Genomic DNA, 14,602 nt, shown 5'->3' on the forward strand with positions numbered 1-14,602 from the left:
CGGGCCATGGCCGAGGAGCAGACGCAGGTGGAGCTGTTTGTCAAGGTAAGGGGGGGGGGGCGCCCCAAACTCCGGAGCCGCTCCGGAGTGACCCCCCCTCCCGGGGGGAGCCCGGCCTGCCCCCCCCGGCCCCCAGCGGGAGTGGGGCCAGAGGAGAGAGACCCCCCCAGCCCCCCTTCACTCCCCCCCTCTGAATCCCCCCCAGGGGCGGGGGGAGCTGGTTATCTGGGGGGAGGGGGATCAACTCCTTCCCCCTGAAGTGGGGGGGTCCGACTCCTTCCTGCCCCCCTCTGCCCCCCCTTTCTCTTTCCCCTTTCACACCCCCCTCCCCCCCTTTCACACCCCTCCCCCCGTTCCCCCCCTCCTTTTCACACCCCTTCACCCCCTTCTGTCTTTTCCACACCCCCTTTCCCGCCCCTCGCCTGGCTCCGGTTCGCTTCCCCCCCCACTTCCTCCCTTCCTCTCCCGCCTTCCTCCTCCGGCTCTGCCTCGCTCCCCTGTTCCCTGCCCGGCCTCTGGGTGGGTCCCGCCTTACCCCCCCCTCGCTCTTCCCCGGGGTCACTCGGCGACTCACGTCGGCCCCATTTGGGGAAGTGTCTTCAACGGACTCAGGCCACCGCAGCCGGCCGGCCCCGAAGTGCCGCGGCCCCAGCCGGCCCCGCCCTGTGCTGGGCCGGGACCCCGGGACCCCACCGCCACACACGGGGTCTGTCCCGTGCCCTACAGATCACTGGGGGCACTTCTCGGGGGTGCGTCTCTTTTCTGGGGTGCGTGTGTGCGAAACCTGCAGCTTGGGGGACCCCGACGTGTCCCCCGAATTCGGGGCTGGTCAGACGAGCTTTGTGGCTTAGAAACATGCGAAGCTTTCGATTGATTTCTCTTTTTTTGGCGGATGGGGGGGGGATTAACTTTGCGACCTGCATCCTTCCTCTCCTCCGACGCTGAAAACGAAACTGCTTCCTCAGCCGGGCGCTCGGCCAGAAAGGAGCTTTGTCTGACCCCCCCCATTAATCCCCCCCCAACTCCACCTTTTCAAAATGACCAAGAACCCGAGCAACCGCCCAGCTCCGGCCTGATCCCGCTCTCAGATCTGCGTGTGAGACGTTTCCAAGCGTGGCCGGGACGTCACGGGCTCGGCAGAAGACACGCGTGCTGGACCGGCCTAGGTGGGAAAGTCGGATTGACAGACGCTAAAGTTAGCACCGGATGCAAATACACACGGGCTCTTTGCATGGCTGGCATTCCCTCGGCGGGCGGGTTTTGTTTCTCTCCGGCCTGGCCTACGCCCAAATCGAAAACCACTGAGGGTCACGGGCCCTGAGCCCGCTGCTCGCCGGTGACGTCCACCCCTTTGTTCAGCACCTGGACTCCTGCACTTTAATATTCAGCTAGAAATTCCTAGATTTGAGGATCCGTTGTGATCCAGCGCTTGTTTGACACAGGCTGGCACTTCCCTGCAGCGATTCCTGGCCCAGCCTGGGCAGATCTTTGCATCTGGAATTAAAACCAGAGACTCTACCACATCCTTCAGCAAGTTGTCCCACTGGTTAACTCCCCTCCCCGTTAAAACATTTACACCTTATCCCCCTCTGACTTTGTCCAGTTTCAACTTCCAGCCGTTGGCCCTTGCTAGAGCTGAATTCCCCCGGCACAGCACGTGATCCCTGGTTTTACAGCGGTTTCGCCTCCCTCAGATACAAACTGCTTTGAGACGCTTCTAACCTGATTTGAAATCGCCCCACACGCAGCCGAGCTGGGTTGGTGCTGGCTTCCCTGGCCCACAAATATCTTAGAGCTCTGAATCGAGAGAGAAAAGTGGCCGTTTCCACCAGACGCGACTGAAAACCCCCAAACGTTTGGTCGGTTTGGGTCAATCGAAATGTTGAATTCCTGTTTTCAAACTTTTAAAAAAAACTTATTTCGGTCTGATTAGCTTAAGCGTCCCGATAAAAAGCCGGTTTGAATCGTAAAACCGGAATTTTTTTTGTTTTGTTTCGAAAACGTAGCCACAAAACTTTCGGACAACTTTTGTCGGTGGGTTTTTTTTTTTTGAGTCGGGCGATTTGTCAAAGCCGACCCTGTTTTGCCAACGTTATCAACAAAGCGACACTTTTTTTAATGCAAAAAGAGCTGTTGAAAAATCACGACGAGCGGTCGGGTTAATGAAAGCACGAAAGTCCTGGATTAATCTTCCCTTGAGTGCGGCGTTACTTGTGCCTGGCTTCGCCCAATGACTGTACGGGGTGCATGTGAATTTTCTCCATGAAACATTTTGCACTGCGGGGGGAACACCCAGTTTTCCAGCACCAAAATTTCCTTTGTGAAGGTGTCAATTTCAATGAACGTTCCTGTTCCGGGGTGAAAAAATCAGGGAGGAAAAGTTTGGCGAACGTTGACCCATCCTGGTTTTTGCCATTCTTGGAATGAAAAGCTTCGGTTTTCGCTTGGAAACGACTTTTGGGTTGGAAGTTTGAGTTTTAAAAAGATTCAGACCGAAATGAAACACTTTGAAATGAACCGAATGTTTTGATTCACCGGAAGCGGGTTTTTTGGTCAGATTTCCGGGTGGCGTAAAATGTTGAGATTTTGGCTTTTCGTCCCAATTCGGGAATGAAAAATGTTCCAACTCTCAAATTGGGGCATGATTTGAAAGCTGTTTCGGGCCTAGTCTGAGGCTTCGGGTTGAAACGGCACAACCGATCGGCGGCTAATCCGCCCGCTCTGGGGATCGTGGGAGTTAATTTGTCCTGTGGACAATCTCACTGCAGCTCGACTACGCTACCTCGAATGCAGCCAACTCGAATTAATTGGCCATCCGGCTGAAAGACTCATCTCTGTCACGTAGGGTGACGTGAAACCACCACCAGGCCGCCTAACGCATCCCCGGAGCACCTGCATCCGTTCAAACACTGAAGCGAGTTTCCCGTGTAAACAAGGCCGGTGGTGAGAAACTGGACTAAGCTAAACCGAAATAAAGCCGCTCGGAAGCCAGTGTGCCCGGAGCGGGGTTTGAAACACCCCAAACTGGGGCAATTTTTAAACCGAGATGGGGAAAAACCAGTGATTCGGCAGGAACCATTTTTTGTTGCCAGCAGTTTGAAACGTTTGATCTGGGGAAAATTTCATTGGAGGAAAACTTTTCAACTGGTCTGAAGATCCCCTTGGACAATCAAACTGGGGCTGCTTCTGTTTACACAGCCGGGGGCTCTGTCCAGTTCCTCTTCTGTTTCGCTCTCCTGTTTCGCTCTCCTTCCCTCCTTCTCTGCCTTTCGTTCTCTCTCTCGCTGGCCGGTTTAACTGGGATATGGGCTCGGTTAAACTGTCTGCCTCTTTCACGGGTCTGTCCCACTCCTCTTTTCTCTCCCTCCCTAGGAGGAGCCCCCCCCCCCCCCCGGGAGATCTTATCCAAACTTTGTACGAGCTTTGTACGCCCCAGCAGTTGAGTAACGCAGTCGCGGCCTTTCCTTCTGCTCCGTCTCCTCCTTCGACTTTTTCTTTCTTTCTTTCTTTCTTTCTTGCGGTGTCTACTCTGTTCCCCTCTTTCTATCTTTTTCTTCCTCTTTCCTGTGTGTGTGTCTGGATCAGGGTGGGGCAGGGATACAAAACAGGACTCTTGGGTTCTCTCCCAGGGGAGGGGAAGGCAGGGGCTACTGATTAGAGCAGGGTGGGGGCTGGGAGCCAGGACTCCTGGGTTCACTCCCTGGCTCTGGGAGGGGAGTGGGGGCTAGTGGTTGGAGCAGGGGGGCTGGGAGCCAGGACTCCTGGGTTCTCTGCCTGGCTCTGGGAGGGGAGTGGGGGCTAGTGGTTAGAGCGGGGGGCTGGGAGCCAGGACTCCTGGGTTCTCTGCCTGGCTCTGGGAGGGGAGTGGGGGCTAGTGGTTAGAGCAGGAGGTGCTCAGAGCCCGGACTCCTGGGTTCTATCCTCAGCTGTGCATGGTCCCTCCTGTGTCTGGTTTTCCTTCCTAGCTACCCCCGCTTGTCTCCTGTTGTTTTCCGCTGGAGCAGGTTCCTGGACCAGATTTTCTTCGTCTGTTTAAAATCCAAACAGGGCTGAGGGCTGGGCTCACCCACTCCCTGGGGTGCGGCGCCTGGGACTTCAGAGTGGCTGCAAATTAGTGTAACTTTAGTTACGGCAGAACAGGACTCCGGTGTGGGAGGGGAGTGAGGTCTGCTGGGTTGGGGGGGGGGGGGCTGGGAGAGCCAGGACTCCTGGGTTCTGACCCTGGCACTGGGAGGGGAGTGGGGGCTAGTGGGTTAGAGCAGTGGGGTGGGGAGCCAGGACTCCTGGGTTTTCTCCCCAGTCCTAGGAGGGAGGACCCTGGGCAAGTCACTCGATCTCTTGTGCCTCAGTTTTTCCATCTGTTGAATGGGGATCCTGATTTCTCTCTGGTTTCTCTAGGTAGAGAGTAAACTCATCAGAACAGGGCCTGCCTCTCTCCTTACCTGTCTGTGCAGCACCTGGTGCGGGGCCCTGATTCTGGAAAGGCCCCAGACGAGCCCCCTGCCCTGCCCCCTGCTGACCCCTCACCCGGCTCCCTGCAGCCCAGCGCCCCCTGCTGGCCCCCCCTCCCCCAGCTCCCCGCAGCAGATCCATGACCTGGGGGGCGGGACTGAAGTTAGAGGAAGGAACCATTTAACCCAAGAGGGTGGAGGAATGTGACTGAAATAACCTGCTGGGGTGACATCACTGTAGGGAAGGGGGTGAGCGGGCCCCAACCACAGCGCAGTAAAGAACCTGCCTCGGGTTGACGCAACGTTTCCCGGCTCCGCCTGGGCAGATTGTACCTGGGAAGGGCGAGTCTCCCTATAAAACCCTCCTGGAGTCCCTGGGGCTGGAATGTCTCTCCAGGGCTGGTGTAAGGAGGGGGGGGGGGCGTTACACGGAAAGGGGGGCTGGTTTTAAAGGGACAGGCCCTGCATTTCCTTTCCTCGGACAGTGTCGGGCAGGGATGGGGCCCGCCGGCCCAGGGGGAGGGGGGACAGATTGGAGGTGGGAATGGGGGTGCTGGGTGTTATCTCGGGGCTCTGGTTGTTTGAGGACTGGGTGAAGGTGGATACTGGGGGCTTAGACTCACGGAGGAGAGCAGGGAGGGGATAGTCAAAGGGGAATCACTGCAGCACTTCACGGTATAGGGCATATGACACACACCCAGGTCTACTGGTGCCCCTCACTCCTGACCCGCAGCCCCTGATAGCCCAGCCCTGGTCTCTCCCCCGCCCCAGGGCTTCCAGTGCCCCTCACTCCCGACCCGCTGCCCCGATATCCCAGGCCTGTCCCCGCCCAGCTCTGCCAGTGCCCCTCACTCCTCACCCCCTGCTGCTCCCTGCCCAGCATTAACATTTTTCTTCTGGGACTTGGATGAATCGTCCCCAAAGCCACCGGCTGCCTCCCCCTCCCTGGCTCAAGGTAAACCCATGAACCCAGGCTGAGTCGGATCCCAACCCCCACTGCGCCCCCCCCCCCCAGCCAGCTGGGCCCCTGCTCTGGGGCTGAGTCGGAGCTGGAGGCCCCAAGATGGGGAAGGCCCCATGTCCCATCCCTCATCCAGAGACAGGTAGTCACTCAAAAAATAGAACCCAGGAGTCCTGGCTCCCAGCCCCCACTCCCCTCCCAGAACCAGGGAGCGAACCCAGGAGTCCAGGCTCCCAGCCCCCCCTGCTCTAACCACTAGACCCCACTCCCCTCCCAGAGCCAGGGAGAGAACCCAGGAGTCCTGGCTCCTAGCCCCCCTGCTCTAACCACTAGACCCCACTCCCCTCCCAGAGCCAGGGAGAGAACCCAGGAGTCCTGGCTCCCAGCCGGCCCCACTCTAACCACCAGACCCCACTCCCCTACCAGAGCCAGGGAGAGAACCCAGGTGTCCGGGTTTGCCGGCTATAGCAGGGAGGGGCGGGTGCGTCTCTGTAATAACCATCACTGGACAGTGTGTGTTGTTTCTCCATGGCGACCCGTCAGGCCTGTCACCTTGTGTGTGGGTGTGACCTGTTTCTACAGCAACCGGCTGTGGGTGTGGCCCAGTCGAGAGGGGTGGGGCCTTGTGTCACTGTAGCCACCCTTTGCAGGGGTAGTTGTGTGTGTCAGGTTGTGTATCCAAAGGCACCGGTTGTGGGTGCTGGTAGAAAGGGCGAGTGTGAAGCAGCTGCCCAGCAATGGGCTCTGCCTGTCACCTGGTGGAGGGGGCTGGTTGCCGGGCGTCTCCCTGGCAACTGGCTGGGGGCCTGGCGGGTGTTGGCAACAGGCAGCAGGATCTGGCTCGGGAGCCGGGATCCTGTTTCCACGGCCGTGCCCTGTGACCCCTGCATTGGGGGGGGGCAGGGTGTCCTGTGACCCCCTGAACTGGAGGGGGCGGGAGGGGTTAACCCCCCAGCCAACTCCCTCCCCAACAGCCAGAGATCTGTGCCCCTCCTCCTGCCCCGAACCTCACACTCCTACCAGCCCCCAACACCCCCTCCTGTCCCAGAGACCCCTGCCTCCCGTCCCCCCTAGACATCCCCTCCTCTTGGCCCCTACCCCATCCCCTCGTGCCCCAGACAACCCTTCCTGCCCCCACCCCTGCCCCCCCTAGACACCACCTCCCCTCTGCACCCACCCCACCCCCTCCTGCCCCCAGACCCCACTGCAGACTCCACCTCACCCCACAGGCCCTTCCCTTTCCTGCTGCTACCCCCTCCCCCAGCCCCCCCCCATCAGCCCCCAAGGCACTGTCAGGACAGGGCCTGTCAGTCAGCGCCTCCCCCCCCCATGGGGTGCGCCCCCCCCATATCCCTGGAGATCCAGTCCCTGCCCTGCCCCCATGGCACCGAGCGGGAGGGGGTGGGCGGAGGAGCGCAGCCCCTGGGGGAGCTAAGGGGGGCTATGGGGAGCCCGCTGCAGGGTCCCTATAGGGCAGGCGTAGGGCGCCACCTGGTGGCCAAAGCTGGTATGGCAGTCACCCCCCCCCCATGACGTCTGTCTAGCAAGGGGGCGCCACCTGGCGGCCAAGGCGGGTATGGCAGCAGGATGCCTATCAGGCGTTATAGCTAGTGGCGCCCCCTGGTGGTGGCTGCCGGTATTGCAGCCTAGATAACACGAGGGGGGCGGAGCAGGGCGTCCCCGGGGGACGGGGCAGCCCTGCCCCATGGGGGGATGGCAGCTCCAGGGCAGGATGGGTGGGGGCAGGTGGAAGCTCTGGGGACGATCCTGCCCCTCTCCGGGGCCCGGGGGAGGTGGATGCTGAGACCCCTCTGCTCTGTGCCAGGCCGGCAGCGATGGGGCCAAGATCGGGAACTGCCCCTTCTCCCAGCGGCTCTTCATGGTTCTGTGGCTCAAAGGCGTCACCTTCAACGTCACCACGGTGGACACGAAACGGTGAGTGAGACGTGGCCGGTGCCCCTCACTCCCGACCCGCAGCCCCTGCCAGCCCAGCCCTGCCCCCATCCCAGCTCTGCCGGTGCCCCTCAGTCCCGACCCGCAGCCCCCGCCAGCCCAGCCCCCCCCAGCTCTGTCAGTGCCCCTCACTCCCAACCCACAGCCCCCGCCCCTCCCACCCTGCGGGTGCCCCTCACTCCCGACCTGGAGCCCCTGGTAGCCCAGCCCTGCCCCCACCCCAGCTCTGCCGGTGCCCCTCACTCCCGACCTGCAGCCCCTGGTAGCCCAGCCCTGCCCCCACCCCAGCTCTGCCGGTGCCCCTCACTCCCGACCTGCAGCCCCTGGTAGCCCAGCCCTGCCCCCACCCCAGCTGTGTCGGTGCCCCTCACTCCTGACCCGCAGCCCCTGCCAGCCGATTCCCCCCCAGCTCTGCCGGTGCCCCTCACTCCCGACCCACAGCCCCCTGCCCCTCCCACCCCCCCCATGTCCCTCACTCCTGACCTGCAGCCCCTGCCTCTCATTGCAGGAGGACTGAGACGGTTCAGAAGCTTTGCCCGGGCGGGCAGCTCCCCTTCCTGATGTACGGGACCGAGGTCCGGACCGACACCAACAAGATCGAGGAGTTCCTGGAGGAGGTGCTGTGCCCCCCCAAGTACGTGCCAAGGAGCCGGTCCGGGGTGGCAGGGAGCGTGTGCGGGGGAAGGGCGGGATGGGACCCCTGTCATGTGGCAGGGAGTTCCACTGGCCACCGGGGGTAGCTCCGCCCACCGCGTCGCTGAAGTGGGGGGATCTGAGAACTCCGGGGAGGGGCTTTCCGGGGTGAGGGAGGGGCGTGTTTCCTGTTTTTTGGATGGTGGGGGAGCTGGATCTTCGGAGTGTGGGGGTCACGAGGGAGGGGTATCGGGGCAGGTTTTGGAGGCTGGAGGGGAGGTGTGGGGGGGGCTGGAGTGTGTGAGGAGGGGGTGTCTGGGGGGGTGGATGACAAAGGAGGGGGGTCCCCACATGCCTGCATCTCTCACTGCCCCCCCCAGGTACCCCAGGTTGGCCGCCCGTAACCCCGAGTCCAACACCGCCGGGCTCGACATCTTCGCCAAGTTCTCCGCCTACATCAAGAACTCGAACCCGGCGCAGGACCCCGGTGAGTGGGGGAGGGGGATCCTTGGGGCGGGGGGAGGGGAAGGGTGAAGGGGAATCCCCCTGGGGAGGGGGAGGGGAAACCCCTCACTTCTCATTGGCTGCCCCAGGTCGCTCTCTGTCTTTCCATTGGCTGCTTCCTGGGCAAACCTTCACCCTCCCCCATCTCCTGCTTGTTCTCCTTGGCTGCCTGTCTGACTCCACTTTGTTCCCATTGGCCACCTCTCAGTCAACCCCCGCCTCCCCCCCATTGCCATTGGCTGTCTCTCTGCCACTACTTATCTCTCTCTTGTTCTCATTGGCTCTTTCTCTTGGCTGCCTCTTGTCATTGGTCGGCCCCTCTGTGTCTCTTCGGCCACCCCGCATCATCCCCTGCTTCTCATTGGCTCCCTCTCTTGGCGGCATGCGTCTCCTCTCAGTTCTCATTGGACATGTCCCTTTGGCAGCTCCTCTCCCCTTGGTTCTGATTGGTTCCAGCTCTGTCCTCTCATTGGCTGCCCCTTGTGTTCCCTCCTCATTCTAATTGGCTCCTTCTCTCTGTTGCTACAATCCCTCTGTCGCCTCTCATTGGTCGCTCCTGTCTCCGCTTGGTTCTCATTGGCTGCTGCTGTCTGCCATTGGATCGCCCTGATCTTGCTTTGATTTTCATTGGCTGCCTCCATTACCCTCTCTTCTGATTGGTGCCCCCTCATCTGCACTAAATTCTCATTGGCTACATCCCTGGCCTCCCTGGGTTACCTTCCCCTCTGACTGGCTGCCTCTGAACTCGCCTTGATGCTCATTGGCTGGCTCCCAGCTTCCCTGGATTTTGATTGGTTGCCTCTCTGCTCCTGTGAGCTTCTCCCCCTTTTGATTGGTTGCCACATATCTCCTTATTGATTCTCATTGGCTTCCCCCCCTTTACCCTCTCCTGACTGGTTGGATGCCACACCCTGGATTCCCATTGGCTGCCCTTCTGACTGCCCCACTCCCACGACCTTCCCTTCCGATTGGCTGTCTTCCATCTCTGCTCTGTTCTCATTGGCCTCCTCTCTCTTTCTTCCCCGCTTCCTTCATCCTCTCTTCTGATTGGCTGCCGTCCATCTCCCCTGGATTCCCATTGGCTGCCTTTCTGTCTGCCCCATTCCGATGACCTTCCCTTCTGATTGGCTGCCCTCCGTCTGCTCGTGCGTCTCATTGGCCCCCAGTGCTGGAGAAGGGGCTGCTGAAGGCGCTGCGGGTGCTGAACAGTTACCTGGCGGCGCCGCTGCCGGACGAGCTGGACGAGACGAGCGCCGAGGACGAGACGCGCTCGAGCCGCAAGTTCCTGGACGGGGACGAGCTGACGCTGGCCGACTGCAACCTGCTGCCCAAGCTGCACATCCTCCAGGTGGGGGCGGGGCCGGGGCCGGGCCGGCCACCGGGGGGCGCCGCTGCCAGCCTTGTGGGGGGCGGCAGGGGGCGCGGCGCTGCGGGGTGGGGGGCAGCAGGGGGCGCCGCTCCCAGCCACGGCCGCTGGGGGGCAGCAGGGGGCGCAGCGGGGGTGGGGGCAGCAGGGGGCGCGGCGCTGCGGGGGGGCCACCGGGGGGCGCCGCTCCCAGCCACGGCCACTGGGGGGTGGCGCTGCGGGGGGGCCACCAGGGGGGGCCGCTCTCAGCCATGGCCGGTGCGGGGCGGCAGGGGGCGCGGCACTGCAGGGGGGCCACCAGGGGGGGCCGCTCCCAGCCACGGCTGGTGCGGGGCAGCAGGGGGCGCGGCGCTGCGGGGGGGCGGGCAGCAGGGGGCGCTCTCCTCTGGCCCCAGGGCCGTGCTCGGTCGCTCAGGATCCTGCAGCTGGGCTGTCTCTGGGACTTTCTCGGGCTCCGTGTCGCTCTCGGGGGCTCCGGGAGCTCCTGGCTGAGAATCTGGGAGCGGCCGGTGAGCGCGGGACGGGTGGGTCTGGTTGGTGCTGTCTTGATCTTTTACCAACCTCTGTATCTGTGGGGCCGGCTGTGGGTTTAGCTACAGGATCTAGCTGCAGGACTGTGGGTTTAGCTATAGGGCTGTGGGTCAGGCCATGGGTCAGGCTGTGCGTGGGGCCATGGATCTAGCTATGGGTTGGGCCGTGGGTGGGGACATGGATGTAGCTGCGGGGCCGTGGGTCAGGCTGTGGGTTTAGCTATAGGGTCGTGGGTCAGGCCGTGAGTCAGGCTGTGGAGTTGTAGGGCCGTGGGTCAGGCCGTGGGTCAGGCCGTGGCCCCGTCAGTCCCCGGCGCTCTGTGGGCCCTGGCCCGGCCTGACCCCCATGCCCCCCCCAGGTGGTGTGTAAGAAGTATCGGGGATTCACCATCCCGGAGGCGCTGGAGGGGATCCACCGGTACCTGCGAAACGCCTACGCCCGCGAGGAGTTCGCCAGCACCTGCCCCGACGCCGAGGAGATCGAACTGGCCTACGAGACGGTGGCCAAGGCCCTGAAATAGCCTGGGGGGCCGGCGGGGCCCCACCCCAGCATGGGGGCTGCAGAGCCTGGAAGGGGTGGGGCTGATTTCGGGGGGTCTGTACTCGGCCTGGAGGGGGGCAGGGGATTCGCGCTGAAATGTTAAACCTGGTAAATAAACCTTTAAAACTCCCCTTGGTGAAGTCATGAGAGTCTGGGGGAGGGGAGGGGACCCAGGCGTCCGGGACGGCAGTGGGGGGCGCTCACCCCTAGGGAGCTGGAGACCGAGAATGGGACCCAGGCGTCCGGGACGGCAACGCCAGGCGCTTACTCCTAGGGGCCCTGCTTCCCTCCCAGCGCCTGCGTGGGGGGCAGAGACCAGGACCGGCACTGGGGGTAGGAACTTGGAGCGGTTTGGGGGGAGGGAGGGCAGTTTTGGGGGGGTGGGGAGATTCAGAACTTCTGATTGGTTGTCAGCGGTCACATGGCTCGAGGTAGCCGGACACTTCGATGCCCCACCTGGCGAGTGCTAGGACGTGGGGCAGAGCCGGGGGGGGGGGGGGGGCCTTGAAACCACCACTGACTTGATCCCACTTCCCCCACCAACTCCAATACTCTGTAACCCCTCCCCCAGTTTCACCGCCCCCTTTCCTCCAATCACTCACCCCCCAGGGGGCGGCTTTTAACTCTTTATTTCCGAAGCACAATTCGGGGGGGGGGGCACAGATCTTCAGCGGGAGTCAGTCTTGGAGGGGGCATCTTGGGGCTTTCAAGGGGGGGGACAGAGGGGGAAGAGGAGGGGTCCCAGGTGCTGTGGGGTGGGCTGGGGGTGGCTCTCAATGGGTTTTGGAGGGGGGCAGAGCCTGGCAGTGGGGCTGAGACGGAGCTGGGATGGTGGTGGGGGGGCTTAGAGAAGGTCTCAGAGCTGCTGGAGGACGGTGGGGGGGTAGGGCTGGGGGGGGCTCAGAGAGGGTCAGGGGCTGAGGCCCCAGGCAGCAGGGAGGGGCTCGGGGGGTCTCAGAGCTGCTGGAGGACGGTGGGGGGGTGTCCCAGGGCTGGGTGGGGGGCGGGGAGGGGCTCTGGGGGGGTCTCAGAGCAGCAGGGCGAGGGGCAGGGTGACCCCCAGCGCCCCCCCAGGCCAGGCGGCCCCCCCGTTGCAGAGGTCGCTGGAGCAGCAGGCCGTGGAGGAGGTGAAATTGGCCCCCAGCAGCCAGCGCGTCCCCCGGGCCCCACAGAGCTTGGCCTCCCCACAGCTCTTCTCATAGACGAGCAGCTCCAGGGCACCTGGGGGGCAGGGGAGGGAGGGTGGGAGTGAGTCGGAGGCCGAGGGCAGCTCCCCCGGCCCCTTCCCAGCCCCTGCGGCCGGGGATCCCACCGCTCCCACCATCAGCCCGTCCCAGTAACCCCAGCTCAGCCCCCGGGGCCTGGCTCCCTGCTGTGCTGCTGAAATCCAGCCGCAGGGAGTTCCGCCGGCACCGCTGTGCCCCCCCCACACACCCGACGGGGCCGGTGCCCGGCCGGCCAGACTGACCTCGGCGGCCCTTGGTGACGGAAGTGAGGCAGCGCCGCGGCGGGCGCAGGGGGTGACGAACTTCAGGCAGTCCAGGGGCCCGATGGTGGGGAACAGGCAGGTGTAGCAGCTCAAGCCGTCCCCTAGCGGGGAGAGGCGAGGGTGAGTGAACCCAGGCGTCCGGTCTGTGTGGAGTGGCTGCAATTGGCCAGATCGGCCACCAGAGGGCAGCACAACCCACGTGAAAGGGAGCAGCCCCGAGAGCACGTGACTAAAGAAACTATCAATGGGACTGGGGGGTGCCCCTCACTCCCGACCCGCAGCCCCTGCCAGCCCAGCCCTGCCGGTGCCCCTCACTCCTGACCCGCAGCCCCTGCCAGCCCAGCCCTGCACCCCCCAGCCCTGCCGGTGCCCCTCACTCCCGACCCGCAGCCCCCGCTGAGTTTTCCCCAGATGCCCGGAGCTGAGACCTGACCCGCTCAGACCATCTCTGATCCCCCGTCGCCCGGAGTCGATCCCAGGCCCCGGCTGCGCTTCCTGCTCACCGGCTGGCAAAGCGAACAACCCGCCCAGCAAGGCCAAGCCCAGGGCTGCGTTTGTGGCTCCGGCCGGCCGGCGTCTGGCCGCCTCCTCGTCCCTCCCAGCTCCGAACGCCCGCGGGTCCGAGCCCCGGGGTGGGGCGGGGGCACCCGATCGCACCCTCCCCCGCTGCCATGCTGCTAGTGAGAGCCCAGCGCCCGCCAGTGAACGCTGTCATTCGAGGGCCAGCCCTCGGCGGGGCAGCGGGCTGGGGAAGGCCGAGTGAAAGGCCGATGACGCTGCTGTCGTCCGGCCTCCTGGCTAACGTGGGGCCCAGGGCTGCCCTGGCCTGTCGCCGGGGTCTCTCCACGAGACACCCCAGCTCGATTTAATGACGGGGAGCGTTCGCCCTGACGCTGCTGGAGCGAAGAGCCCGTTCTCGGCTGGGTCCTGAGAGCGGATCCCGCCAGCCCGTCACCTTCCCGGCGCAGCATGAAATCGATCGCGCGCCGGGAGCCTCTCGCACTGAGGCCTGGACTCGCCTTCTCTGAGCCCTCGGCAATTCAGCGATGTCCCCCCAGAGCCGTGTCGGCCTCACCCTGTCACTCGCCAGCCCCCTGTCACTGCCACGATCCTCCTCGGCCAGCGTGCGCTAGAGGGGACATGACACACGCTCGCCAAGTGGGCCGGGAGAGTTTGCCACGTGCGCTCAACCCTGTTTGGTATCCTGTAATTACGGCTGCGGGTTGGGAGTGAGGGGCACCGGCAGAGCTGGGGGGGGGCAGGGCTGGGCTGGCAGGGGCTGCGGGTCGGGAGTGAGGGGCACCGGCAGAGCTGGGGGGAGCCCAGGGGGCTGCAAGTCGGGAGTGAGGGGCACCTGCACAGTTGTGTCTGTTTTAATTCTTTTTCCTTTTCCCTCCTGACGATCACGGGGCAGGAGGGGTGGGGGGGTCCCATCTGCTGAGCCGGAAATTAGCAGAGGAAGGCGAGTCACAGACGAGCTATTTCCCCTGGGGCCTGGCGGGGGCGGGGGGGGGGGACGGGACGGGGGGTGTTGAAGGAAGCGTAAAGTGGGGGAGGGGCCGTTCATCCATTTATCACCCTACAGGAAACCATGGGGAACCCCCCTCCACAAACAGATCGCCCCTCCCCCCTGAAAGTCCTGTTCCTGTAACTCCTCCCCCTGCAGCTCTGCTGGTGCCCCTCACTCCTGACCCGCAGCCCCTGCCAGCCCAGCCCTGCCCTCCTCCTGCCCCCCAGCTCTGCCAGTGCCCCTCACTCCCGACCCGCAGCCCCTGCCAGCCCAGCTCTGGGCCCCCCCCCGATGTCTAGCGCTGTGGGTGTTGCCTCCTGGCACCGGGCTCCCCCCCCACAAGAGATACAGTCTGTATGTGCCCAAGGGCACGGGGGGGGGGAGGGGGGCTCCAGCTGTGGTTTGCTCCATCATGGCGGGCGGGGGGGAGATTTTCCATCCCTGCCGCCCGCCCTGTGCGTGGCTGCCTGGAGCCGGGTTCACTTCCTGCATAACCCCGAGGGGCGAGAGTGGCCCTGACTCGGGGGTGGGGGCAGATAGGGGGGGCCCTGCCCTGCGGGGGGGAGGGTCTCTCCGAATGAGCCCTCGAGGCAGCACAGCGCCCCCTAGTGCCACCCTGGGGTATGGGCACCACCACTGGCTGCTGGGGGGAGCCCCCTGCTGA

The 14,602-nt window shown here is 63.7% G+C and overlaps 1 protein-coding gene across 1 annotated transcript; it reads left to right on the top strand.

Annotated features, from left to right (window-relative positions):
• On the top strand, nt 1-10,990 carry LOC123344936 (chloride intracellular channel protein 1). The gene is made up of 6 exons (XM_044981445.1): nt 1-45; nt 7,238-7,347; nt 7,874-7,999; nt 8,379-8,485; nt 9,669-9,850; nt 10,758-10,990. The coding sequence occupies exons 1-6, from the start codon at nt 7-9 to the stop codon at nt 10,917-10,919; spliced, it is 726 nt and encodes a 241-aa protein (XP_044837380.1). The 5' UTR covers nt 1-6; the 3' UTR covers nt 10,920-10,990.
• Nucleotides 10,991-14,602: the final 3,612 nt, after the last annotated feature.

This window comes from Mauremys mutica, chromosome 12 (assembly GCF_020497125.1).
Source record: "Mauremys mutica isolate MM-2020 ecotype Southern chromosome 12, ASM2049712v1, whole genome shotgun sequence".
Taxonomy (NCBI): Eukaryota; Metazoa; Chordata; order Testudines; family Geoemydidae; genus Mauremys; species Mauremys mutica.

Bases quoted from the DNA above. Each gene is read 5' to 3' on its own strand.
- LOC123344936 (XM_044981445.1), top strand. From the start codon at position 7: ATGGCCGAGGAGCAGACGCAGGTGGAGCTGTTTGTCAAG. The intron at 8,000-8,378 runs GTACGTGCCAAG...TGCCCCCCCCAG, and splicing joins GAGGTGCTGTGCCCCCCCAA to GTACCCCAGGTTGGCCGCCC. The intron at 9,851-10,757 runs GTGGGGGCGGGG...TGCCCCCCCCAG, and splicing joins CCAAGCTGCACATCCTCCAG to GTGGTGTGTAAGAAGTATCG.